This window comes from Telopea speciosissima, chromosome 1, assembly GCF_018873765.1.
Source record: "Telopea speciosissima isolate NSW1024214 ecotype Mountain lineage chromosome 1, Tspe_v1, whole genome shotgun sequence".
Lineage (NCBI taxonomy): Eukaryota > Viridiplantae > Streptophyta > Magnoliopsida > Proteales > Proteaceae > Telopea > Telopea speciosissima.
In genome coordinates this window covers 41753396-41780184 of record NC_057916.1, presented here as the reverse complement: position 1 = coordinate 41780184, position 26789 = coordinate 41753396, and the positions used below count along the sequence as shown (strand labels likewise).

Below are 26789 nucleotides of genomic sequence, written 5' to 3'. Positions count from 1 at the left end.
CCGAAGAAACCGAGAAGCAAATTAATAAGAAAAAGGAAAGAGAAACTCAAAGGAGACGATCGTGGAGATATTTCTGACCCTCCTTGTACGCTATGAAGAAATATTTGAGCAGGTTGATGGATTTCGGGGTTTCTGTGTTGTGTTGGGTGATATTTTATGCCCTTGCTCTGGGATTTCTTTTGCCTTTTGTGATCAATGGGAGGAAGAACAGAAAAAGAGCCGTGGGTTTTTTCCACCCATACACAAATGATGGTGGAGGTGGAGAGCGGGTTCTATGGTGTGCAGTTAAAGCCATCCAAGAGGAGTATCCTAATCTTGACTGTGTCATCTATACTGGAGATTATGATGCTTCTCCACAAAGCTTGATGGACCGAGCCACTGATCGATTTGGGGTCAAGCTTCTTTTCCCACCTCAGGTAGCCCTGGCAAGATCATACATTTCTGTCGTTTCACTTTCTTGTTCATGTTTTGTGAAATTTATGGTTGTTAACCCTTTTCTGATCAGAAGACGCCTCATATTGTTTTGTCTAGTTTAATTTATGATCATGTGTACTGAGGTTAAAATTCAGCTAAATTTCATTTGGTCTATTGTTATGGGTGGGGTGTTAATAGTTCACATTCTTTGCCAATTAGGTTTTTAGAAGTAAAACTTAATAGGTTCCTAATAATCCAGTTACCAACTTGCATAAAATTGGCATTATTATTTTCTGAACGAATTTAAGAAAATAAAAAAATGGCATTATTCATTCCATAGGAAGGAGGAGAAACGTGAGTGATATTCTTGGTTCTCTATTCTCTTTTTATTAGATCTCTTTGGTAAATGTGCTGAAAACCGTACTTATAAATGACAATCGTACAATAAAAATATCAAATTGGGATTTGGCTCAAATTAAGCATATATGTCATGGATAGCCATCTTGGAGAAAACAAAGTCAGATCAACTAAAACCAAAAGTTTTATTGAATAAGAAAAAGAAAGCTAGTAATTAATTTTTATAAACATCTCTCTTTTCCTTTCCCCCTCCTCTTTTGGTTGGCCTGACAGTTCAGCAAAGGGGAGTAAAATTTGAGAAAGAAGTGAAGATTTTGTTATGTTGGGGTGGATAGAATGTTTAAAGAGATGATTTAGATTATACATATTTGTGGTTAAAGGGTGGTAACACTGAAGATTGAGGGTAGGATTTCCTAAAAAATTTGCAGAACCTAACAAGAAGTATTGGTCATACTGTTAGATATTACATTTATAGCAGACTTCACTATGCCTTAATCTCCAATTAGTTGGTTATAACTGAAATAGCTTGTTATATAAAGGTACTGTTTTATATGGAATCATCTTCGTCTTGCCTGATTACTCATCCTTGTACAACACCACAATCTTCTTCAACTTATTTTCATACTTGTTCTTAGGTGAGTCATTGTCCAGTTGTTTAGGATAAAGCCAATAAATCTTCCTCGTAAAGGAATTGTAGTTATTTTCCACACAATCCTCATCTCTATAGAAGGTTTTTTGCTCATAAAAGAATGGCAGCTGTGGCGATGCAGGCAAATGCCGCAAATTGAGAAACCGGCATGTATGGGCCCTAAAGTAGGTTTTCAAATCTGTAAGACAACAGTAACAGAGAACTGCAAACAGTTGAAAACAGAATCAAATATAACTAGTCAATCTGAGGTATATGTGCATAATCCTCTATTTGATTTCAGAGATTGAGAAGGTAATTAGAAACTAAAGCAAATGATATCGGTAGAGCTTGCTGGACAGTTGTGGGGTATTTCATATGTGTTCCAACTTTTTTTTTGGATTCCTAGTATTGCAAATCAGGATTTGCCATGGTTAGGGAGAGAGGATGATGGATAAAGAGAATGAATTGGAGCAAACCTACCTATGTTCGTGACTTCGTGTAAATGCTCTTCATAATGAAACCCAATTTTTAGGACAGTTCTGGGTATTATATAAGCTTCATGTTTATTTAGATTCTTACTATTAGAAATCAGATTTTACCATATATTTAAACGATAGTTTTAGAGATTGTCAGGAGAGATAGTATTTTAGCATTATCAGATGTACTTATGGTATTTTATACAAATCCTTCAATGGGATAAGAAACTTTAGAGGGCTCTATATGAGTACCTGAGAGAGGGGATTCAGAATCTGAGGAAGCGACTGTAAGTAGGATTTTGATATGCCTGACTTTTTTGTTTTTAGTTGTCTGACTTGTAGAAGGTAGGTTTCCTGAAAACGTGGTAGGGCCCAATAGCATTTTTAGAGTTTTAAGAAAGAAATTAATTGGGATAAAGGCATGTGGAGCTTTAGAATTTGTTATAGATTGGTAATTCTAGTGATTGAGAAAGGGTATTCTAGCCTTAAAAAATGTACACCACAAAAAAAGGAAAAAAAAAAAAAAACAGTTCATAGTTGTATATGATAGGCAAAAAGGTTTTCCTGGACTAGTGGTAACAGAATGGTTTCCAGCATCTTCAGCTATTTCTGCCACATGGAGTAATGAATTGATTACTCTGACTGTTGGATGGAGGACAAATTCTCTAGATTTGCTACATATCAAATTTAGTGACCCATCACACCCGTCCAGCCCACCATGTAACTGACTCTACCCTTCTTGCTTCAACATTCGTAATTCTCAAAACAAGAGTTGGATTGGACAACAAATCAACATATTACTTGATTCTGACATGGACAGCATGTCCAAAAAGTTTGAACTGTAACCAAATGCCCCCATTGTAGATATAGTTGGTTGTAGGGAATAGCTTTTGTTGTTGCTTGTGCTGGGAACCCACCTCCATATACTGAAGAGTGTTGGCATGGTTGAAATATAGTTCAGTATTTGTAATTAGGGTTGCTATACTCATTCATCACTTGCACAAATTGTTTGTTACTGCTTAGTCCAAATAGGATTCTATTCTGTTTCTTCTTTTGGTCTTTTACCATCTCACTATATCTGTATGCAATCGCTGATGATCAGGTGGTGCATTTGCATAAGAGGAAGTGGATTGAGGAGGATACCTACCCCCACTTCACTATGATTGGGCAAAGTTTTGGTTCAATTTATCTATCGTGGGAGGCTCTGAGTAAATTTATGCCTTTGATTTACCTGGACACTAGTGGATACGCATTTACATATCCACTTGCCCGGATGTTTGGGTGCAAAGTTGTTAGCTATACACATTACCCTACAATCAGCTCGGACATGGTTTCTCGTGTACGGGAACGGAGTTCAATGTATAATAACAATTCTTTGATTGCACAAAGGTATTTCTACTTCACAATATGAATAATTTTCTCTCATTTGATCCTTTTCTATGAGTAGTTTAGGGATTTCTGAGTCAAGGTGGTGAGATGGGTTGACAACTAGTGGCTTATATGTGCTTGGGTTCCAGCATTCTGACTTTTGTCCAATTAGTTCAATTTTTAGCATAGTCTATCTCCTGTGGGCAACAGGGGTACAGATTTGAAATTTTGAGAAAGTTTTTATGGTCTCTGCTATGATTCCAAAGATCTTTATGGTTATTCGTGCTATTTCTGGTGACAAGTTGCTGGTACATTTTTGCTTGTCATTCATTCAGTAAAGCTAGTTGTGTCAAGTCCTAGATACATGATTGCATCTTGGATAAATACATGTTTTGCTATGTCTTTTCCATTCTGATGTTGCTGCTAAGGATTCCTTCTCTTGTGACAGCATTTGGCTTTCTCAATGCAAGGTCATCTATTACACATTCTTCAGTTGCATGTATGGGATTGTGGGTTCGCATGCACACCTTGCAATGGTCAACTCGTCATGGACACTGTCACATATAGAGAAACTGTGGAGAATTTCTAACCGTATTAAGAGAGTTTACCCTCCATGTGATACTTCAGGTCTTCAGGTTTGTTTAAGTTAATTTCTTTTGTTCAGAAAATGTCATGGTCCTTGTTTCTGTATTTGACTCTGGAAATAATACATCAGTTAGTATAATAAACATTTCTGTCCATCGGAGTAGTTTTTTCCTTAATTTTCAAGTTTAATAAACGTTTCTGTCCATTGAAGTAGTTTTTTTCCTTAATTTTCAAGTTTAATAAACGTTTCTGTCCATTGAAGTAGGTTTTTTTCCTTATTCCTTGTTAATGTTATACACCGAAGTTAAAGAAATCTTCTGAAAGAAAGAGATTTTTATCTTTCTTAGTGTTTATCTTGAACTCACAAAAGATTCAAGAGGGAGGGTGATAGGCTCCAGAAGTGATAGCCCTTTTTGTTTTCCTTCCATTCCAATGTAAGGAGCCTCTTTTGCAGAAATTTTGTTTTCACCACTGGAATCTGTATTCCCATTTGTTGGAAGCCTCCTGAGTCTTGATACAGGAGCATCCTCCAAGGTGGCTCCACATATGTTTTCACATAAGGCCTTTGCCATAGCCAAACAGATACCCTTAGGATTCTATCCAGCAAAGAAGGGGGAAAGATGTGCAGGCTTAGGCATTATTAGTTATTATTGTCATTATTTTATTATTTGCCATTGGAATAGTCTGGGTTGGATCTTAAGTTATGGCTTATTTCTCTATAATTGGGCATGTGTAATTCTGACCCCATCTAGTTGGGAAAAGGCATAGTTTGAGTCAAGTTTATTTGAGTAAACTGGGGCTTATAGGGTCTTTTAAAGAGTTGGTTCATGTTCTCATAATGAGGTAAGAGTTGGCTTATAGTTTTGGGGGTTGCTGGGGATTGGGCACACTTCTAAAGACAACTCTAGTAGTGCCAGTTTGGTTCTGAGTCATTCATGTTGCTTAGCATAAAAAGTGATTTAAGGATATTTCACAAAAAATTATAAAATTTTTTGTAGAAGCTGTTTAATTTAACTCTTTTGGGGTTTCTAAGCATTTGGTGAACCATTAATTCCCCAATTTTTTTGCAAGTTTGATATTTGTTGTGATCTCTGAAGTCAGTTAACTGCTGCCTGCTCTGTTGAGAGTTACTGTTAATCAGGTTACGGTTGTGTAAGTTTTATTGTTTGATTTGTGGGCATAAGCCAGCTAGTTAGAGTTTTCCAAATCTACCCTACATCACCTCTTCAAGAAAGTGAAGATTTTCACAAGTGATCTCTCAAACAATATTAAGAATGAGAAATCTATCCATCTAGGGATTAGGGAATAGAAACCAAGAAGAAATCTAGAACTACAGGTAAGGAACAATAGGTCAGACTGGTGAAAATCAGATAACAGTATCAAAACTGATCAGATCTGGTTTAAACCTTGGTCGAGTGGTCTAGTAGGGATGAGGAACATCTTAGCCAACTGTGACTCAAATCCAACAGCTAGATCTTACGTTATCTTGAAGTCGAAGAAAAAGCAACAACAACTCAGCCTCATCCCAACTAAATAGAGTCGGCTACATGTATCCTTACCCTCCAATCAGCTCTATTTGAAGTCATACTTGATACAAGGCCTAATCTATGCATGTCTTTTCTCATCACTTCTCCTAAGGTCATTTTAGATCTGCCACTGGCTCTTTTAGTTCCTTCAATCTGAATTAAATCACTCCTTCATACTGGAGCATCTAAAGATTTCCGTTGAACATGACCATGCCACCTCAAACGACTTTCTCGTAGCTTATCATGTATCAGAGCTACTCCCAAACCAGCTCTAATATGATCATTCCTTACTTTATCCTTCCTAATTTTGCCACTCATCCATCTCAACATCTTCATCTCCACTACACTGAGTTTATCTATATGATGCTTCTTAACTGCCCTACATTCAGCACCATACATCATAACCAGTCGTATGACTGTCTTATAAAAATTTCCTTTAAGTTTTAAAGGAATACACCGATCACACAAAACTCCGGACGCAGCTCTCCACTTCATCCATCCTATTTTAATTCTCTATGAAACATTGTCCTCTATATCACCTTCTTTATTTATGATTGAGCTAAGATACCTAAAATAATCTCTTTTCAGAATCTCCCTCTCATCAAGTTTCACCACCTCATTATTCGTCCTAGTGTATTTAAAGTTACACACCATATACTCCGTCTTCGTTCTACTTAGCTTAAAGCCTTTTGATTCCAAGGTTGATCTCCATACCTAACTTGGCGTTAATACCTGCTTTTGTCTCATCCACCAAAACAATATCATTAGCAAAAATCATACACCAAGGAACCTCATCTTGAATGTCTTGGTTAAATCATCCATGATATGCGCAACAAATAAGGGCTTAAAGCTAATCCTTGATGTAACCCAATTGTAATTGGGAATTCACTACCTTGACCCCCCCCACCAGTTCTTACACATATCACCGCACCATCATACATATCTTTAATGATGTCTACATATTTACTTGAAACACTTCTCTTCTCTAGTACTTGCCAGATTAAACTCTCTAGGGACTCTGTCATAACCTTTTTCTAGGTCAATAAAGTCTATATGGAGATCCTTTTTGCAATCTCTAAATCTCCTAATTGGTTAAATAACTTTCGTCGTGGATCTTACATGCATAAAACCAAATTGGTTCTCCGTAATAGTAGTTTCAGTTTCAAGTGGGTTTCTATAACCCTTTCCTATAATTTCCTAGTATGACTCATTAGTTTTATGCCTCTATAGTTATTGCAGCTCTAAATATGACATTTATTTTTGTAAATCGGAGCCACGATGCTTCTCCTCCATTCATTTGCATTTTTTTTGTACTCATAATCTTATTAAACAGCTTGGTTAGCTAAGATAAGCCACAGTTTCCTAATCTCTTCCACGGATCTCATTTGGGCCTTGTGCCTTGCCTACTTTCATCCTCCTTGAAGCTTGTTTAACTTCAGATACCCTAATTCTTCGTTTATATCTACGACATGTGGTGTCTTGATGGATAATGCAGTCTTCCGAAACACTATTACTTGAGGTGTGTTCATTTAGTAGGCTGCGGAAATAACTTTCCCACCTCTTCTTAATGTCCTCATCCCTTACTAGTATTTTACCATCTTCACTTTTAATACATCTAACATGGTCAAGATCTCTATTACTTCTTTCCCTCATTTTAGCTATGTTATAGATAGATGTTTCCCCTTCCTTTGTGCTCAAATTGTTATAAAGATCTTCATATTTCTTTGCCATTGCTTTTCCCATTGCTTTTCCCACAATCTTCTTAACTTCATTTCTGGCTATTTTATACCTTTGTAAATCTTCTACATCCTTAGTCCTTTGGCATGCCTTAAAACTATCTTTCTTAGTCTTAATGGTTGTTTGAACCTCATCATCCCATCTCCAAGTCTCTCTAGAGGAATGATGTTTTCCTTTAGATTCGCCTAGGGCATCTTTAGCAACTTTCTTGATACAAGTAGCCATCTCATTTCACATCGTATTAGTGTCTCCCTCAAAGTCCCACTTTCCTTGTTTAACCACTTCATTAGTAAATGATTTCAAAGTATCTCCTTTTAAGCTCCACCGCTTTATCCTAAGGCAAATAAGCTCCCTTTTCTTACAATTCTGTGTAGTGAGGCACACATCCATGACCACTAATCTATGTTGTGTGGTTAGGCTCTCCCCTAGCATCACCTTACAGTCCTTACATAACAATCTATCGGACCTTCTAGTTAGGAAGAAATCTATTTGACTACTATGCTGTCCACTTTTGAAAGTAACTAAATGCTCCTCTCTTTTCAAAATAAGTGTTTACAATGGATAAATCAAAAGCCACAGCAAAATCTAAAATTGAGATCCGTTCCTCATTCCTCTCCAAAACCATATCCTCCATAAACTCCTTCATAGTCTCTACGATCTTTCCCAACACGTCCATTTAGATTACCCCCTATAATAATTTTTTCTCCTGGATGAAAAACCTTGCACTAATCCATCCATCTGTTCCCAAAATTGGAACTGACTACTTTCATCCAATCCTACTTGAGGTGGGTAAGGGCTAAATATATTAACAACCTCTTTCTCCAACATAAGCTTGATGGATATAATCCTATCTCCGAATCTTTTAACATCCACCACATCATTCTTTAAATCTTTATCCACTAATATGCTCACTCCACTTCTATTACTTTTATCCCCTGTGTACCAAAGTTTAAAGTCACAGAAAAGATAAGTAACAAAAATAGGAATCCAGATTATAACTGACAGAAATAACAACCAGGAGCCAAGAAATAGCAAGTTAGACTCAAATAGAAACAAGGATTAGAATAGGAAATTAAATTGGACAGAAATAGCATGTTCAGAATTAGAAACTTGCAGAAATAGTAATAAAATTAGAGCGTAGTTCTGTAACGGAACTCAAAGACTGACAGAGAACTGTAAACAGAACTAGAGATCAATGGACAGAGTTAAATACCATACCAGCACTAGAATTCTCATGCGAAAACTGACAAGAAAACTAAACAGCTGTCAGTGAACAGAATAGCAACTCAATAGAACAAGCAGAATTGGAAATGGCATGCACAGGAATTAGAGAATACAGAAATCTGACCAAGATTGATTGGAGAAAACAAAATAGAAAAGAAGAAAATATATGAACTAGGCTTCCCACCTAGAACTTGACTAGCAAGTAGCATCCAACCAATCCAACTTGGCATCCCACCAAGGATGCTATTGCATCCCCACAGAACTATGCAAGGCTGGATGTATTGTCAAATCGTGGGGAGAGCTTAAACAACCTTTTTATTTATAGCTTTGAATCAAAACAGAATCTCCATGCATGGGCTAGAAGAATTCCAAATAAATAAAATAGAAAATCTCTAGAACTATAAAAAAATAGAAACTAAGTGGGCTGGAACTTATGACTGCTGTCCAGCTTTCTAGAAACAACAAAAAAAAGTACAGCACAAAATAGGACCCCATGATCTAGTTTTGGGTGAACCAGAAAACACCCAACCCAGATGGCTTGGCCTGAACCAAACCACGTTCAGTTGAACCACCAGGTTCTAAGGAACAGCACGCCCTGTTTGAGTTTTGGCCTGGTTCTTCTTCCTCCTGTGCTGATATGTGAGAGCATATCAATCTGCATCACCTCTTAAAAGTATATGGAGAGTACAAATATTTTCTTTGTTCATTGCAAGAAAGATACCCTAGTCATGGTGAAAAGATTCATGGCAACAAAACCAAACCATGGGATGTGATTAGGACTGAAAGTAGGACAACAGAAAACAGGAGGGTAGTAGCACATACTTCCAGGGAGCTTTAAACTTCGATTCTGCAACTCACAATTGATAGCTTCAGATACAGAAAGTCGGATATAAAATATGACGGCAATCTGACTTCTAGATTAACATATATAAATAGAACTTGGTCTGCAAAATTATAACACCAAAAAAAAGTATTTATTGTAGAAAAGGCTCGAAATTAACCTGTTGATGGAAGATATTTACTGAAATAAAATAGGATCGGAATTAGGAGATAAGACACGAGTTCATCTGCCAAAACCTAGGATTCCTCCTAGGATCTCATAGGGAATCCACCTAAGAGGAAAAAGCTATCCACTGCAGCACGTAGAAAAAACTGAAAGTTTCATTATCAAAATTGTGGGAAGGCTCTGGGTTACATGTATTTATAGACTTCAGAAGAGACCTTTTCCTGATCCTATTTCATCCTGGAATTTTAGAACAGCAAAGAAAATCTCAAACTAAACCTGACACTGTTGCCTATTGGCAACTCCTTATAACAATATTACAAGAATTGACTTCATAAACTGCCAGTTAAATAAGCTTCTAACTCTTATTAATTAACCGACTTGACTTGGAACTCAAATCAGAAAAGGAAAAAATAAAAGACTTTCAAAGATCCATGACTTGGACCCACTCCTGGAAATAGAATTCTAACCATAGCCAACCTTTCTCTTCCCTTTGGCTGATGCTGCATCAGATGTAAAACATAAAGCTGATTCTAAGACCAAATATTCATTATAAGGCAAAAGAAGTAGATGTGGACGGTCATGAAATGGGTAGAGGAGTTGCCCAAAAGGATGAACCGGTGCTAGTACTGTTGCTACAGGCCCACAACTAAAGTAGTTCTAACAACGTATGGAAAGTAACTTGAAAAGTCAAGGACAGAGGTGGATGATTGTATTGAATTAAAATAAAAAGTGTTAAATTTTCCATCTCTAAGAAGCTTTCAGAACAATTACGGTTTTCTTTCCAGGTTGAAGCATGTTACCTTATCTCCTGAGGTTCATGGTTTCCTTGGGAAAGATCATTTAATTATCAATGTTAAAATCTGGCCCACTTAAGTGGAAAGCACCGTTAAGAGGGGGATTTTCTGCAGAAAAAAGGTTTCTACACGATCTTCACTATTTTTCTCAACTGTGGGAGGATGCTCCTGTGATGAGTTCCATTACAGTCTTGGAACTTGGCACTGTTGATCAGAAACTAATCTGAGTCGAACCTATATGCGTCTGAAGAATAATTCTTGTCAATGTTACCATCGTTATTATTCAATTTCATTAAAAAGAGGGAAAAAGAAATTTACCATTTCACTTCTGAGTTATTTATTTCTATGATAACCATTCTTATCATTTGGACTAGTGGACCTACTTCCAAAATATGTTTAAATTGAACACAGTTACTCTCTGTTGTTTGTACCTTGGTTATAAGACCCTTTTGTGGATTCGTGGTGATGATCTTGGTTTATCATTTTAATGTGTTGGTAAAACATAGCAGAATGGGTTCCCTCAGAGTAGTTGCTTTTTAAGATTGTGTTTGGTATGGATTTGCAATTATCAGGAATGCAATCCCGTTCCTATAATGTGGGATCAGGAACAATACAACATGGAATAGGGGTTGCCACATTTGGCTGCAAGCCTGCAACACCATGCTTCAACTTCATAGGGAATGCTGGCAAACCTATAGTGGCTTCCGGCTAATCTGGCTTATTTTCCCTTGTCAGCCTTTACAAACACGTTGACCGTTGGTTTCACTTCAGCTACTGGGAAATGTTTTTTTTTCCTTCTTGTCAGGAAACCAATGGGTTGTGCTAGATCTGTTTTTATGTCATCTGGATTTCAGCCAGCAGAAAACAGTCTACCGTTAATGTCATCTCATTCAGACTGCTTTTTTTTTTAAAACATTTCTACACTTTTTTCTTAGTTTATCAATAGCAGATTCCGTGCATACACAAACTCTCGGGAGAGGGGGTTGAGAGATGGGGGTGGTTACCAAAGTGGTGCCACGAAAAAGAAAATCATGGGGTTGGGGGGGGGGGGAGGGAGGGACTGTTTACTGAGTGGTGTCAATGAAAAAGGCGGAAAGGTCTCTTGTTGGGCCAATGGGGTCGTCTTTGTGGGAGTTGAGGATTTGCCTCTCTCTCTCTCTCTCTCTCTTTGTGTGTGAAATGATGAAAAATGGAGTCCTCTTCTTCATCACGAAATTACAAAATGTGTCTGAAATGATGAAGAATTGAGTCTCTTTTTCATCACGAAAGTACAAAATGCCCATAATTCTAAACATGTTAGTTAAGCTTTAGCCTATGTGCATTTTTGGAAAGAACGAGATCTTGTTCTGAGCCTGGGCCAAGAACAGGTTACTGCACTTTTCCGGAATAAGCCTGGTTCCCATTCCAGGTCTCATTCTCTGGAGCAAGACTGTATATCAAACACATTCTGCAGATACAAATACACGCTAAATCTTTGATGTCGAAGTACTATTCACGTGAACAGTGACGTGAACAGTGATTTGGTTTTTGTTTTTTAAAATTAGGATTATAAACTCTTAGTTCTATTAGGATTTGTTCTACTTCTATTTTCTATTATATATTATTGGATCCTATTGTGATTGGGAATCCTTCTTGTAATCTGAATACTTGAGTAATATAAATAAGCATAGTTGTCATGGCGTCGCCATATCGTCATCATGCCATGGCGGCATATCGCTGGAGAAGTGGGCATATCGACCACCGATATGGATGATGTAAGAATATCGACCGATATGGCCTCCATGTCGTTGCCATGGCACCGCCATGGACGCCGTACCACGACATATGGCCATATCGGGCGACATGGTTGTTTCAAATTATAAAACTTAATTTTTTAACAATAATTTTTTTTTAACTATTTTCTATTTTAATGTTTTTTCCTTAACCAAAAAAAAATTAAAAAAACATTAAACAGAAAACACTAATACACAATCACATATTCACATCAGCATTTTTTTTTTATTTATTTAGATGGGTTGTTTATTAGCTTTATTCACTCAATATAAATTACGTTCTTGTAATTGTTTTTTGGTTTTGTTACTTTAGTAGTCACTTTCATATGAATCATATCTCAACTCTCATGATTTTTCAACTTTATTATCAGCAAGACTATTGCTGTCAATTATTTGATAATCCATGATTTCATATACACTAATGGATATTACACTTTCATGAATTAAACCATAGTAGATTAGTGGTACACTTTCATGTTAATTTTTTATGTTATAGGGTATATATTATAGCATACTAAATGACATTAAAAATAGAGAAAATAAAAAATAAAACATGGTCGATATGATCGCCATGGCGGGCGACATCTCGATATATCGACATGACACCCCTCCACAGACTTGGGTCGCCGTGACGACGTGACAACTAACAATGAGGAGGGGATTGTGTACTTGATTCTCACAACCACAGTCCCTTCTCCTTGTCTCAATCACTTCTTCTTCTTCTCTTCTCATTCTCGGTTTTGGTTCTTTAGCTTTATATTTTGTTACATGGTATCAGAGCACAACCATTAGGTTGTTGTCTCGTGCGATTCTGGTTTGATAGTCTTCTCAAAGTCTTAATTTCTTCTACGGGTGCAGCACCCTCTGCTGCATATATGGATTAAGCTCTAGTTAGAGTTTTCAATTGAAAACTAAGGGTTTATTTTTACTACTGCTTACTTGAAGAGTCTGATCGATTGAAGAACTTCAAGTTGGAGCTGCTCAATTATATTACTAAGGATCGACTGCAGATTCAACAATTCTATTTCCCAAAATTTCTCTTCTCTATCCCCTACGGTTCTTTGTCAGGAGTTTTTTTATCTAGTGATTGTGTCTTCAATCGATCCAATTCTGGTTCCCTTCTTCAGGTACAACATTCGATTGTTATTTTATTTGGTTGAAGTGTTGGTTTCCTCAAAACCTAACTCTGCCGATTGTCCTGCTGCTATTATTGGTTTTTAAACCATACCCTTGCCTCCCTACTACTACCGATTGATTTTTCTGCTACTGTTTTGGGTTTTTCAAACCCTAATTTACTAATACTGCTAGAAATTGTGGGTTTTTGAAACCCTAATTCTGCCAGTTGCTTTATCCTGCTCTAATCAGGGTTTGTTTAGAAGTCGATTGTCAGTTTATTACTCCTTTGCCACTGCTATCAAGTGTGATACTGCTGCTGCTGTTTTGGGTCTTGTGTTACCCTATCCTAGTTCTACTTACATTACTATTGCTGCTATTTCTCCAAGATGGCTGATCCTAAACTACCATTGGACAATGTCCAAGTTCAAATTACTACTATCAAGCTCTCCGGAATCTCAACTGCTGATCCAAAGGATCCTGCTTCAGTTTTAGCTCATGATGAGTGGATGCGTGAGAACTCTATTATTAAAATCTGTCTATGAAACAGTTTTGAGCCTGCTATTGCATCCAATGTGATGTTTCACACTCTTGCCAAGGATGTCTGGAATGATTTATGTGAAAGTTTTTCTCAAGAAAGGAATATTTCACGTATGTATAATCTCTATGAGAAGATTTTTACTTTCCAACAGAGGGATAAAACCTTGAGTGAATACTTTGCTAGTTATAAAGGTATGATTGAAGAACTTCAGATCCATCAACCCCTCACTACCAATTTGGATCGGTTAAAACAACAATAGGCTGAGTTTCATGTTGGTAAATTTCTAGTTGGATTGCACTTTGATTATCAATCAGTGAAAGGTCAACTGCTTACAGGGGAGAAAGTTCCATCTCTTAATGAAGTATTTTCACATATCAATTTGTTGGCCAATCCATCTAAACCTAATACTGCTACCAAGGAAAGTTTTGCCTTTATTGCTAACCGTGGTCGCGGACGTTGACGTGGCCAATCCAGGGGTCGGGGTCGTGGTCGTGGTACTAGTGGAAGGGGTACTAGTTTCCAATATTTTTGATAAATCTTCCTGCCAATGCTCCTATTGGGGCAAGCCAAATCATACGGTAGATACTTGTTGGGCTAAACATGGCAAGCCCGATTGGGCACATGAACTGGCGAATACAGCCATGACTGACAACCATTTAGAGAAACCTATCAGTGATATAAATCAAAGTTCCACATCAAGTACTCCATCCACTGTGTCACGTGATGATTACAATCAGCTGGTCAAATGTCTTCAACAACTTGAAGCTGCCTCTGCCTCAACTTCCACTGCCACTTTAGCCTATAAAGGTAACTCGGTCTTTTATCCTTCCTCTACCTCTTGGCTTATTGACTCTGGTGCTTCATCGCGTATGACTTGTAAGTCTAGTTTGTTTTCTTCTCTAAATCAAGTACAAACCTCATCTAATGTTATCCTTGCTGATGGATCTACTACTAAGGTTACTGGTCATGGAACTATTTCTCCCACTTCTCTTAATTATGTTATGACCTTTTATCCTTCTTATTGTGTGTTTCAGGACCTTCAGACAAGGAAGACGATTCATGGAGGGCTTGAGTGTGATGGCTTGTATTACTTGGATGGCACTGGCCCTTCTACTGCTGCCACATCTTCTACTGTACCTACTCCCATGCAATGGCATTTACGCCTTGGTCACCCATCTCTTTCTAAACTACAATTGATGATTCCTAGTTGCAATTCTACGTCTCCTCTTGAGTGTGAAGCTTGTGAACTAGGCAAACATTACCGTGCCTCTTTTCCTGCTCGTATTACACCTAGAAGTTCTTCCTTATTTTCTTTAGTGCATTCTGACATTTGGGGTCCATGTTGTGTCCATAATAGGTTAGGTTTTTCTTATTTTGTTAGTTTTGTGGACAATTATTCTTGTTCCACTTGGGTTTATTTGTTGAAAGACTGAACTCAATTTCTTACTGTATTTTAAATTTTTTATCAGGAAATTAAAACTCAGTTTGACAAGCTTATTAAAGTTTTTTGTTCTGACAATGCCCTTGAATACACTCAAACTTAGATTTCTGTTTTTTGTCTCAGTCATGGTATTGTTCACTAAACTAGTTGTTCGTACACCCCCTAACAAAATGAAGTGGCCGAACGCGAAATTAGACATTTACTTGAGGTGGCCAGGTCCATTATGCTTCACATGAATGTCCCCAAGTGTTTTTGGTGTGATGTTGTCCTTAGTGCTTGTTATCTTATTAATCGTATGCCATCATCTGTGTTAAATAATAAAATTCCTTTTTCTCTTCTGTACCCAAATCATTCCTTGTTCACATATCCACCACATGTGTTTGGTTGTGTCTGCTTCGTTCACATCCTTCATCCTGTCATTGATAAGTTATCATCTAGGTCTATCAAATGTATTTTTCTTAATTACTCTCGGACCCAGAAAGGTTACAAATGTTTCGACCCTATCTCTAATAAGCAGTTATTAGCGTTGATGTTACTTTTTTTGAAACTACCCCTTATTTTATTTCACCTACCTCGTCTCTTGTATCCATTGAAGAACTTTTAGGTCCTCCCATACCTGTGTCCATACTTATCTCTCCATCTGTTAAGGTCTATCAATGTCTACACTGTCACCCAAGTGTTTTACCCTCCACTACCACTGTACCGGCCTCCATTGCCCCTGGTCCATTACCATCTGCTCCTAATGTTCTAGAGCTGCCATCCAATGATGCAGACGTTGCTCGTACTGCCCCGACATCTGATTCTGAAGCTGAGGGTTCCCTTGACTTGCCAATCGCCATTCGTAAAGGTACTCACGCGTGTACTAAAAAATCTCATCAATCTCTCATTGTTTATCCCATTGAAAAATATGTCTCCATTTCTCATCTTCCATCTCACTATCACCCACTTGCTTCTGCTTTGTCTACTGACTTTGTCCCTACAACCTATTGTGAGGCTTTATCTCATGTTGGCTGGAAGGTAGCAATGGACACTGAAATGGGTGCTTTACATTCTCGTCATGCTTGGACTTTGGTTTCATTACCCACTGGGAAGGATCTTGTCCGTTGTCGTTGGGTTTATGCCATCAAATACAATGTTGATGGTTCTATTGATTGTCTTAAGGCCCGCTTAGTTGCCAAGGGCTATACACAGACTTATGGTGTTGATTATTTTGAGACCTTTTCACCTGTTGCTCGGTTGAATTCAGTTTGGTTCTTATCTCTTTGGCCATCAATTTCGATTGGCCACTCTATCATATGGATATCAAGAAAGCTTTTCTTTATGGTGATCTTCAGGAGGAGGTTTATATGGAGCAACATCCCGGGTATGTTGCTCAGGGGGAGGATTCTACCAAAGTATGCGGACTTCGTAAGGCAATCTATGAGTTAAAACAATCTCCCAGAGCATGGTTTGATAAATTTAGCTCCATTGTTACTCAATTCGGGTTCTCACAGTGTTACTCTGACCATTCTGTCTTTGTTCGCCGCCAGGGATCAATGTTGGTTATTATGGTAGTTTATGTGGATGACATTATTATATCTGGTTATGAATAATGATGCTTCTAGTATTGCTCAAGTTAAAGCCTATCTTCATCAACACTTCCAGATGAAAGACTTGGGTATTCTTAAATATTTTCTTGGTATTGAAGTTTTGCGTAGCAAGAAAGGTATTAGTTTATGTCAGAGGAAATATTTTCTTGATCTCTTATCTGAAACTGGAATGTTGGCTTCTGAACCAGCTGATACTCCAATGGATCCCATCACAAACTTGGATCTGGTGAGAGTGAAGACTTTACAGATGTAAATCAGTATAGAAGACTTGTTGGCAAACTCATCTATTTGACTGTTACTTGACCAGATATCTCCTTTGTTGTTGGAGTTATTAGTCAGTTTATGCAAGCCCCGAAGAAAATTCACTGGGATTCTGCTGTGTTCTATGCTACCTAAAAGGTGCTCCACGACTGGTTATTGCACCTTTGTGGGAGGTAACTTAGTCACCTGGAAAAGTAAGAAACAAATCACTATTGCTAGATCTATTGTTAAGGCTGAATATCGAGTAATGGCAATACTACAGTTGAGTTGATGTGGGTAAAATCCTTACTCCAAGAATTGGGATTTCCCATCACTCAGCCTATGCAGATGTTTTGTGATAATCAAGGCGCTATCCATATTGCTATTAATCCTGTATTTCATGAGAGGACCAAGCACATTGAGGTTGATTGTCACTTTGTTCGAGATGTTATGAAGAAGTTGATTGCTACTCCGTTTGTCTCTACCACCAATCAACTTGGTGATATGTTTACTAAGCCGCTGTTTGGACCTGCCTTCCGTCGGAGTTGTTCCAACCTGGGTCTAGGTTGTTTGTATGCTCCAGCTTGAGGGGGAGTGTTGAAGTACTATTCATGTGACAGTGTTCATGTGAACAGTGATTTGGTTTTTGTATTTTATAATTGGGATTATAAACTCCTAGTTCTATTAGGATTTGTTCTATTTCTATTTTCTATTTTATATTTGTGGATCCTATTGTGATTAGGAATCCTGCTTGTAATCTGAATATGAGTAATATAAATAAGACAATGAGGAGGGGACTGTGTACTTGATTCTCACAACCACAGTCCCTGCTCCTCTCCATCACTTCATCTTCTTCTCTTCTCTTCTCTTCTCATTCTTGGTTTTGGTTCTTTAGCTTTATATTTTGTTACATTTGATATATATTTTTTTGCTCCTCTAGTTTCTATATGGATGAGTATGTCACTGGGCTTGTGTCCAGCTCTGCAACCTATTTGCTCTTTATCTATCTCTTACATTATATCCTTTTATCATTCTATGTATCCTCTTTAACTTTCAAAGTGAATCCAAAGATTTTTCATGGACTCTGCTTTATACAGGTGCTTCCACTGGAAAGGCCTGTTGATATCCCAAAAATCATATCTGTAGCCCAATTCCGTCCAGAGAAGGTAGGCACTATTACTAAATGTCACAAGACTTTGTGAACATTGTTTTCATCACAAGTTTACACTCCCTTGCCACATAACAAACACAGATGGGTGTAATAGTGGACTTCACAGCCATCTCACTGGTCAAGTTTCAGCCTTAGACAAGCATGGGAAGTGGTTAAAAAGTGAGTGTTAAGTTTCATAAAGTTACAAGAATGCCATTTCACTAGATGTCATTCTTTGTTACTTTAAACTCACTTTCACAAGGCACTTCCCGTACTTGTTTTGAGCTGGGACTTAACTGGTGAGATTTGTCTAAAGTTCCATGGGTCCACCCATTTTTGCCATGTGGCAAGCTGCGACAGAAGACAAAGTTCTCATTGTGACATTTGACAACCTTCTTTTTCATAGTTTGATAAGTTTTAGACTTTTAGTTTTCTTTATTCCCATTGAATTTGGTCTTTGATATCCCAGGCTCACACTCTGCAACTTGAGGCATTCTCTCTTGCCATCAGGAAACTGGACGCAGATTCGCGCAGGCCAAAGCTCCAATTTGTGGGTAGCTGTAGGAATGAGGCAGATGAAGAAAGATTACAAAAACTTAAAGACAAAGCTATTGAATTGAAGGTGGAGAAGGATGTGGAATTCCACAAGAATTTGATGTACAGGTGTGTTTTCCATCATTTTTTCCCATGCTTTCTATTATCATCTATTTAAAGTGATTTTGTAGTAGTATGCATCAGACATGCAGGATGGTAACAAACTTTTATACCTGGGGGTGATGAACAATTGAATATACACTTGAGAAATTAGGTTTGACTTCAACTGTAGGTCAAATAATAGCACCGACCAAAAAACACTTTAACTGGCCACTCAATGACTGAAGTTGGAAGGGATAATCAACACCGAAATCCCACCAGATGTTATCAGCATCAAGTTGACTCTATAATTATCCAAACTGTAAAACGATGTTGAACTTCATGAGCGCAAAAGGTTTGCAATCAGATCTTGAATCGAACATGTTCTGTCAAATACCAACAAAGAACAAGATATCAAATCTTTAGGGACCTGGTCAACTCTGCTCTTTTATCAATCAAATGATTTCCAGCAATCATGAAACTTAGTGGGGATATTCAACTGTCAATCAATCTTCAATAAACCTTAAATATCAGACCAAACAATGAACCCACTTGGTGTGTCTAATCCAATCAATCTGCTGCAATTTGTAGAACTAATGAGCAACAAGAAAATATAAAACAGTGGCTGATGCAGAATTTAAGTCATGTCGGCAGAAGGAAGAAACGAAAACAGCTTTTGAGACTGACTGTGGCATCACAGCCAGTTTTGCAATGCCACAGCCACCGTGACATCCACCCAAGGTACTAAAACTCGGAACTCGACCCTGGGAAAAACTGACATCTCAGTCGAGTTGGTGCATTTTTTTTTTCGAACTCGAAACCTCAACTCGGTGGGTTTTAGACCTAGTTTGGGTCTGAAACTTGGTATTCAGCCTATTTTAGGCCATTTAAACACAATGGCATTATCAGATTTTGCAAACATAAAGTCCAAATAGGAGTTTTACTTTCAAACCTTAAGTTGGTAGGCGACGACGTACTAAAATACCCTACTCTACACATAATTTAGTAATAGAAAGCAAGCAAAACATTCAATTAATAGCTAAACAACTTAAATAAGCATTAGAAATGTTAATGTGATACATCAAACTGTTTAACAATGTTACAAGTTATAACTATCATCACAAAATTTGAGTTTGAATCAAGTATTCAGTCCCAGTAGTGCCACATAGTTTTCCCATGACATAGTGTTGCTGCACTGTTGCATATAGTGCTCCACAACAAGTATATAAGAGTTGTCATCAGCATATCTGCATATGTCAAGTCCCCTATCCTAGGGTATAGCTGTAGCCATGAGGTGTGAGACGGTTGCCATGAGGCGTGAGATCCACTGCTACTGTCATATTGAGGCATATATGGGTGTGGTTGGTTTGGGATTGGGAATATGGGCCCAAAACCTGACCCAATGCTTTGATTTTCAAACTTAAGTGTTGGGACTGGGAATATGGGCCCAAAACCTGACCCAGTGCTTTGAAAAACCCTTCAAATTTGAGATGAATCTCGAAGATTTGTAGCTGAATCCTTCAAATGTGCAGCTGAATCAACTCTCCCACAGGTTACAACTTGAAATCCATAGGTAAAATGAATCACAACCTTCAAATGGGGAAGAAAATAGCTTTTGGGCAGAACTCGATCGAGAAATATCGAGTTCTGTCGAGATACATGACTTTTAAAGAAGTAGAGATCTGGGTCGACCCGAGATCTCAACCAAGCAAATGTAATTTGAGAACTCGTATACCAACTCGACTCGACCTCCCAAAAAAAGGGGATCTCGGTCAAGATCTCGCGAGTTCTCGAACTATGCGTCCACTATGACAGCCAGTAGCTATCGTTCATGCTGGTGGTGGGTTTCAGATCTCTAAAAATTGGAGAAGGAAGGTGGAGATTGATGGAAAGAAAAGAAGAGGGGACCTGTTAGTAATGGTTCTGCAAGAATGAGGGAAAAAATATAATCGTTTTGGGGGGGGGGGGGGAGAGACAAGAGAGGAGATCGTGGGGGAGAGAAGAGGAGAGAGACAACCCCAAATCAGAGGAGGAAGAGAAAGGGGGAGAGAGATAACAATCTCTTTCAAATAACCTAAGTCAATCCATTACTCAATACGTGGGAGATGGCTAGCCTCTTACATGTATTTATAAAATAAAAAAGAAACATAAAATAAAGGTCTAACTAACCTAAGCTTCATACTTGACTCAAACAGTTAAATAATAAAATAAATAACTATCTAAACTAAATCTAATCCCCTCCTCCCAGCCATAGCTAAAAAGGAAAGAAAAAGGAGAGTCCTAATTGAATCAAATACTTACTTAATAAAAGAAATAAAGACCAACTAAAAAAGAAACTTCTCCCTATTGCAAAATCACAAACTTAAAAGGGAAGACTCCTCAATTGAATAAATAAGTAAGATAGACTTCAAAGGTGGTCACTGGTTCAAGTCCGGAAACAGCCTCTTTGCAAAAGTAGGGGTAAGGTTGCGTACATTATGACCATTCCCAGACCCCGCAGGAGCCTCGTGCACTGGGTACGCCCCTTTTTATAGACTTCAAAACAACTTAAAAAAACTTCTTAATGTATCTAGCCTACATTATTACAATACATCCAAGTTACAAAGTGCAAATTAAAGGCCCATAATAGAAATGTAACAACCGCTTAGCTTATCCCTAGAGCTCGAGCTGTTAAGCAAGGGGTACAACAATGTATATCAACATATAACACCCCCCTGCGCACGTGCAGACCCACACGGCTTTGCAAGTGACACCATCTTGTGGCATTAAGGGCCACAAGCGTAGGAGCTCAACAACACATAGCACAAATCCCACACTTGTCATAGATCGAACTCCCAACCTCTTGGCTTTGATACCATGTTATAACTGCTTAGCCCAAAAGCTCGAGCTATGGAGTAAAGGCAATAAGTGTATATCGGCACACACAAAAAGATCAAATCACACCCAATGGTGGCAATCATGCTCCTGCATTATTCCCCCTTGTTTGAAAAAACTCACCCATGAGCTTTGTATAATGGGAGAATCTTCAATGCACAATCAACAACCATCCTCATTGACCTTGTGAAACCGATGATCAAACCATGATATAGAGGTACGAAATCAGAGACAAAGAGTCCATTGTCGAAGATGCAACTTGGAAGCACAAAATCTATTGGAACCATTTTATTCTTTTCTTCCACCCACTGTTCAACGATTGAGATCAGTTTGTCGAAGGAAGATTCCATATGATCAGATGTGACCAGCCTTAAATTCCTTGCATTGTCGTTGAGAGAAGAGAAGAAACCATGGGGGAGAGAAGAGGAGAGAGACAACCCCAAATCATGGGGGAGAGAGATAACAATCTATTTCAAACAAACTAAGTCTATCCATTACTCAAAACTTGGGTGAGAGCTAGCCTCTTACATGGATTTATAAAATAGAAAAAAGACATAAAATAGAAGTTCCTAACTAACATAAGCTTCCTCTTTGACAACAACAACAACAAAGTCAGCCTTATCCCAACTTAATGGGGTCGGCTACATGGATCCAAACAATACAAAATAGAGAAAACAGAGATATAAAAAGATGGGAGAAGAAGGATGGGGAAAGAAATGAGAAAAGCCAAAGGAAAAGGACAAATGAACGATGGGAAATAAATAGAGAGATGAAAGATAGTAATAGGAAAAAGGTACAGCCCAGCACGTCAGGATAATCTCAGCTAAATGGGGTCTCCGAGATGGATCCTTGCCCTTCAATAGGCTTGGTCCGAGGTCATTCTTGGGATCAGACCTAGACTATGCATGTCCTTCCTCACCAGTTCTCCTATGGTCATTTTAGGTCTGCCGCTAGCTCTCTTAGCCCCTTCAATCAGAATCATATCACTCCTCCTTACTGGGGCGTCCCTAGGTTTCCGTTGAATATGACCATACCACCTTAAACGACTCTCTCGGAGCTTGCCATTGATCAGGGCAACTCCCAAGTCCGCTCTTATATGCTCATCCCGTATTTTTTCATTCCTTGTTTTCCACACATCAACGTAACATCCTCATGTTTGCTACACAAAGCTTATCGATATGACACTTCTTATTTCTTAACTCCCCAACATTCTGCCCCATTTATCATAGGCGAGCGAACAACAGTCCTGTAGGACTTTCCTTTAAGTTTTAGAGGAATACGTCGGTCACACAACACTGCGGACGCACTTCTCCACTTCATCCAACCCACTTTAATTCTTTGTGTAACATCATCCTCTATGTCACTTCTTTATTTATGATTGATCCCATGTATCCTCCTTGACTCAAATAGTTAAATAGTAAAAGAAATAACAATCTAAACTAAATCTTATCACCTCCTCCCAGCCGCAGCTAAAAGGAAGAGTCATAATAATGTAGTTCTAGATTGGTAGGAGACCAACTAGAAGCCAATAACCAGGATCTGCTATGAACTGGGTAATTCGGCTAGGTCAAAATAGGTGCAAATTGTGAAATTAGGGTTAGGGTTTGATGGGACCTGGGTTTTGATGGTAGGGTTAGGTCAATTTGATATAGGGGAGTCTATTAGTAAAGGTCTTGTTAAGTTTTAATGGTGTTAGGTATGTAAACTTGAATTGACAGCAGGTTAGGTTTAGGTTTTTTGGGTTTTTGGAAAGGGAATAATGGTGGAATCTAGGGTTTAGGATGGGTGAAATGGAACCAAGTTTGGATCGAGATTTCCCTAGGGATAATGGGACACTCAGCTAGCTTTTGGTGGATTTCTAATGGTTAGGATAGGCTGGGTGAGAATTAGGGTTTTTGGGGAATGAGTATGGTGCAGTCAAGAATTGGCTGCTGCCAGGGTCGATTCTGGTTTTATGGAAAGTAAAGAAAAGGCTACTGTTGGAGGGTTTATAAAGAGAAAAGGCTGCAAATGAAGGGAAAATGAAATGGAAGATGGTGATGAAGATGTGATTGATGGTGGATATGATAAGGGTGATGGTTGAGGTTGAAGAGAAGATAAACAGAAAATAAGATAGCTTTGGCTGCTACAGATCCACTAGAGCCCACCGTAGGAGCCCACCTAGGTCCACCTAAAGAGATCCACAGCCCACCTGAGTCCATAGGATATAATTCTTCAGAGAAGAGTTCTTTTTTTTTTTAATACTGGAATGGCTCTACAGCCTCTACGATTTTTGTATTTATAGGGAGAGAATATGCTCAGCTGAAGAGCTGAATACATGAATTACAATAAATAGACTGTTGGAATTCCGAAGCAAAGTGGAATTCCTACACCTAGAAACAATCCCCCAAAAGTTTAGATACTTGTTCCAGTACATAGGAACTACAAACAATACTAAAATAACAAAAGCAATAAACCTGCCTAGGAAGATGAAAAGACATAAAACTAAAAAGCCATAAACCTGCCTAGGGACTACAGACAAGACTAATAATAAATGAGGAAACATTAAGTATGCGTAGGAATATGAAGAGGCATAAACTGAAAGCCAGCCTTGTGGGACCAGACTTATACTGTTCCAAGGAGTCCACATAATTGTTGGGCTTGAGCTGGACTGGTCTAAACTTGAACCTGGGCTGTTTAACCAGGGCTGGACTTGAACCAGCCGGATGCTCTGCATCAGAGTGGAGTTGGGGTTTTTAGGGTTTTAGTGGGAGATTGGGTCTAGGCTTTGGATTGAGTTCTCCAAAGGGGCAGGGGAGTATTCGATTCAAGTTTGAGCTTTCATGGCTGGCAAGTTAGGTCTGGACAGAAATTTGGTATTGGGAAAAGTGAAAACAAAAAGGGGAATCTTAGGGTTTGGGCTGTGAGAGGATTAGAAGAAGAATTGTAGGGGATGGGATGATTCAAGCTTACTGTAGTTGCAGAGAATCCTTGGCAGCAGCTTGTTTGAATGGACAAACTTGAATAAAAATTGAATCTTGCATGAAGAGCACCAAAAGAAAGCTTCAAAGAACCACCTAGGCTTCACACTGCAAGGTGTCAATTGGATAAAACACCAATCCCACCAGCCTTGATGATGCACATGACAAATATCTTCAATGGATAAGAAAAGCAAAAAGCTTTTCATTAATATCAAAATTCGTGTTCAATACGTACCCCCCTTACAACCTTACATAAAAGACTCAGAAATAGACTCCTAAACTAAAAGGAAAGGTCTAACTCAATTCTTAACTTATTAGGTAACCTAAACTGACTAGAAAACTGAAATAAACTCAAAACAGAGTCCTAATCCAGCCCAACTAAACACTTAAAAGAAAACTACTAAAATTGCTTAAATTGAACTTCCGGTTCAAACCAGTTTTGGACCGGTTCAATTTAAAACACTAAAACATGAAAATAAACCAAGTATAGAAGTTAATCCCGTATGCAACCTAATTACCCATACTTTAGTCCATAAAAGTGACCTATTATATTGAAAACCCATGGCATCAAAAGCCCAACATGTGTATAACACAACCCTAGACTTATTCCCATTAAAATAAGCCGCTATTGATGATGTATCTGCATCACATAATTGACCTAATTTATGGGAAAAAGATTTATGTCCGGGAGTGTGGCTTATGCCAGCACTCCCATGAGTCTATCTCTCTCCTCCCCATGTGAAAAGACACCTCTGCCCCTTTGTTTTAAGGAGAGAGAGAGACACATGGGAGTGCTAGCGTAGGCCACATTCCTATACGGAAAACTGCTTCCCCTAATTTATTTAGTAAAAGAAATGAGGGAGAGGGTTGGGCACACTGCTGGCTTTCTTGGAGCTAGCGGTTGTGCCCAATGAAGAGGGTGGAATGGGATGGGCAGGGGGGTCATTTCCATAGGGGGTGGGAGAGAGACAGATTCAAGCTGGGCACAGCGCCGGTGTGCCCAGCCTTACCAAAGATGTCACACCCTGGCCCGGTTAATAAGGGCCAAGTGTGACTGGATGTCTCTGACATCCAACCAATCCCCAAGGATTGCAAGTGCAGTACCCTATTCACAACAGTTATCACAACATAGTAATTTAAACGTAGCGGAAGCAATTTAAATAATAGAGATAATGGCAATAATAGAGAAGGCTAAGTGATAATGCATATATATATATATAAGTGAGGTTTGAATTACACTGTACAACTCACACCAGTAACCTAAAACAAAAGGGAAGCAAGATCTATGTAATACCAAGTATACAAAAGTGATGTATAAAACAAAAGAGTAGAGGAGATAGCCTGGACTGTCAAGCACATTCAAGAGAAGGCACAATCGTCACACGAGCACGAGACATCGTGCTCCACATACAGCGGAGTCTCAACTCCCTGAGTAGTAGGAGGATCCTGAGCGGATGAAGCTCCCATAGATACACCGGCAGTAGTAGAAGGATCATTTGAAAAATAAGGAATTCCACAGGGGTGAGCTCCACTAAGCCCAGCAAGGGAAACATACAAGCATATGCAAATAGTCCATGATGAATGACCTAAGTTAAGCATGCTCCTAACATTGATACTAGGTCTCATGGGGTATAAGTGCTACTATAATAAATATGATATCCTCGGTCCCGGAAACACATAACCAGACGTCGGTCACCCGAGTGATACCAATCTACTACGGTGGGGACTCGGCAGCTCAGGCATTACACATTTGACGCTAGCGAACCCCCAAATGCTAACCCTACTATTTGTTTCCATTTCTGTAAATGGAAAAGTGAATGGCATTCCGGAATCATCCCTTCGAACCTACCACGGATTATCCAACACCTCTCCCCTGTTGGTAAGGACCGTAGCACTGGGTTAATGCTAGTCCTAACCATATGCCTACTAATATGATGGCATATGTATAAATAAGAGGTAATACATCCATAGTTGTCATGGCGTCCTAGTGCTGGAGAGGCAAGCATGTCGAGCTTCGCCATGGAGGATGTATAAATATCGTCCGATATGGCCTCCATGGCGTCGCTATGGATGCCATACCACGATATATGGGTATATTGGTCGATATTAGTGTATAAAACTTAGGTTTTAAATTTTTTTTAAAAAAAAACCATTTAAAAGCTTAAATGCTTTTTCCTTGATTTGTATTGGTCACATTAACATAAAAAATTAAAACCATTAAAGATTAAACAGTACAATTTTCTACTATACCGTAAATCCCTAATTGGAATTGAAATTTGGGGGATTTTAGAAATCGCAAAGTTTGTCGAGACAGAGGAGAGACTTCGTGAGACGTCTGGAGACTGAAGGAGTCAAGAAGAC

General features: G+C 38.5%; 1 protein-coding gene across 2 annotated transcripts in view; it reads left to right on the top strand.

The window, feature by feature from the left end:
• LOC122654620 (GDP-Man:Man(3)GlcNAc(2)-PP-Dol alpha-1,2-mannosyltransferase-like) overlaps window positions 1–26789 on the top strand; it is a 34727-nt gene continuing 7938 nt past the window's right edge. Inside the window, exons 1-6 of one of the 2 annotated variants that reach the window (XM_043848801.1) lie at window positions 331–416; window positions 2978–3012; window positions 3116–3264; window positions 3692–3878; window positions 17909–17977; window positions 18431–18624. In XM_043848801.1, the coding sequence (XP_043704736.1) occupies window positions 3149–3264; window positions 3692–3878; window positions 17909–17977; window positions 18431–18624 (566 nt within the window). In that variant the 5' untranslated portion in view covers window positions 331–416; window positions 2978–3012; window positions 3116–3148. Of the gene's footprint in view, window positions 417–2977; window positions 3265–3691; window positions 3879–17908; window positions 17978–18430; window positions 18625–26789 lie in introns of both variants that reach the window. The other variant, XM_043848792.1, reaches the window with a different exon arrangement.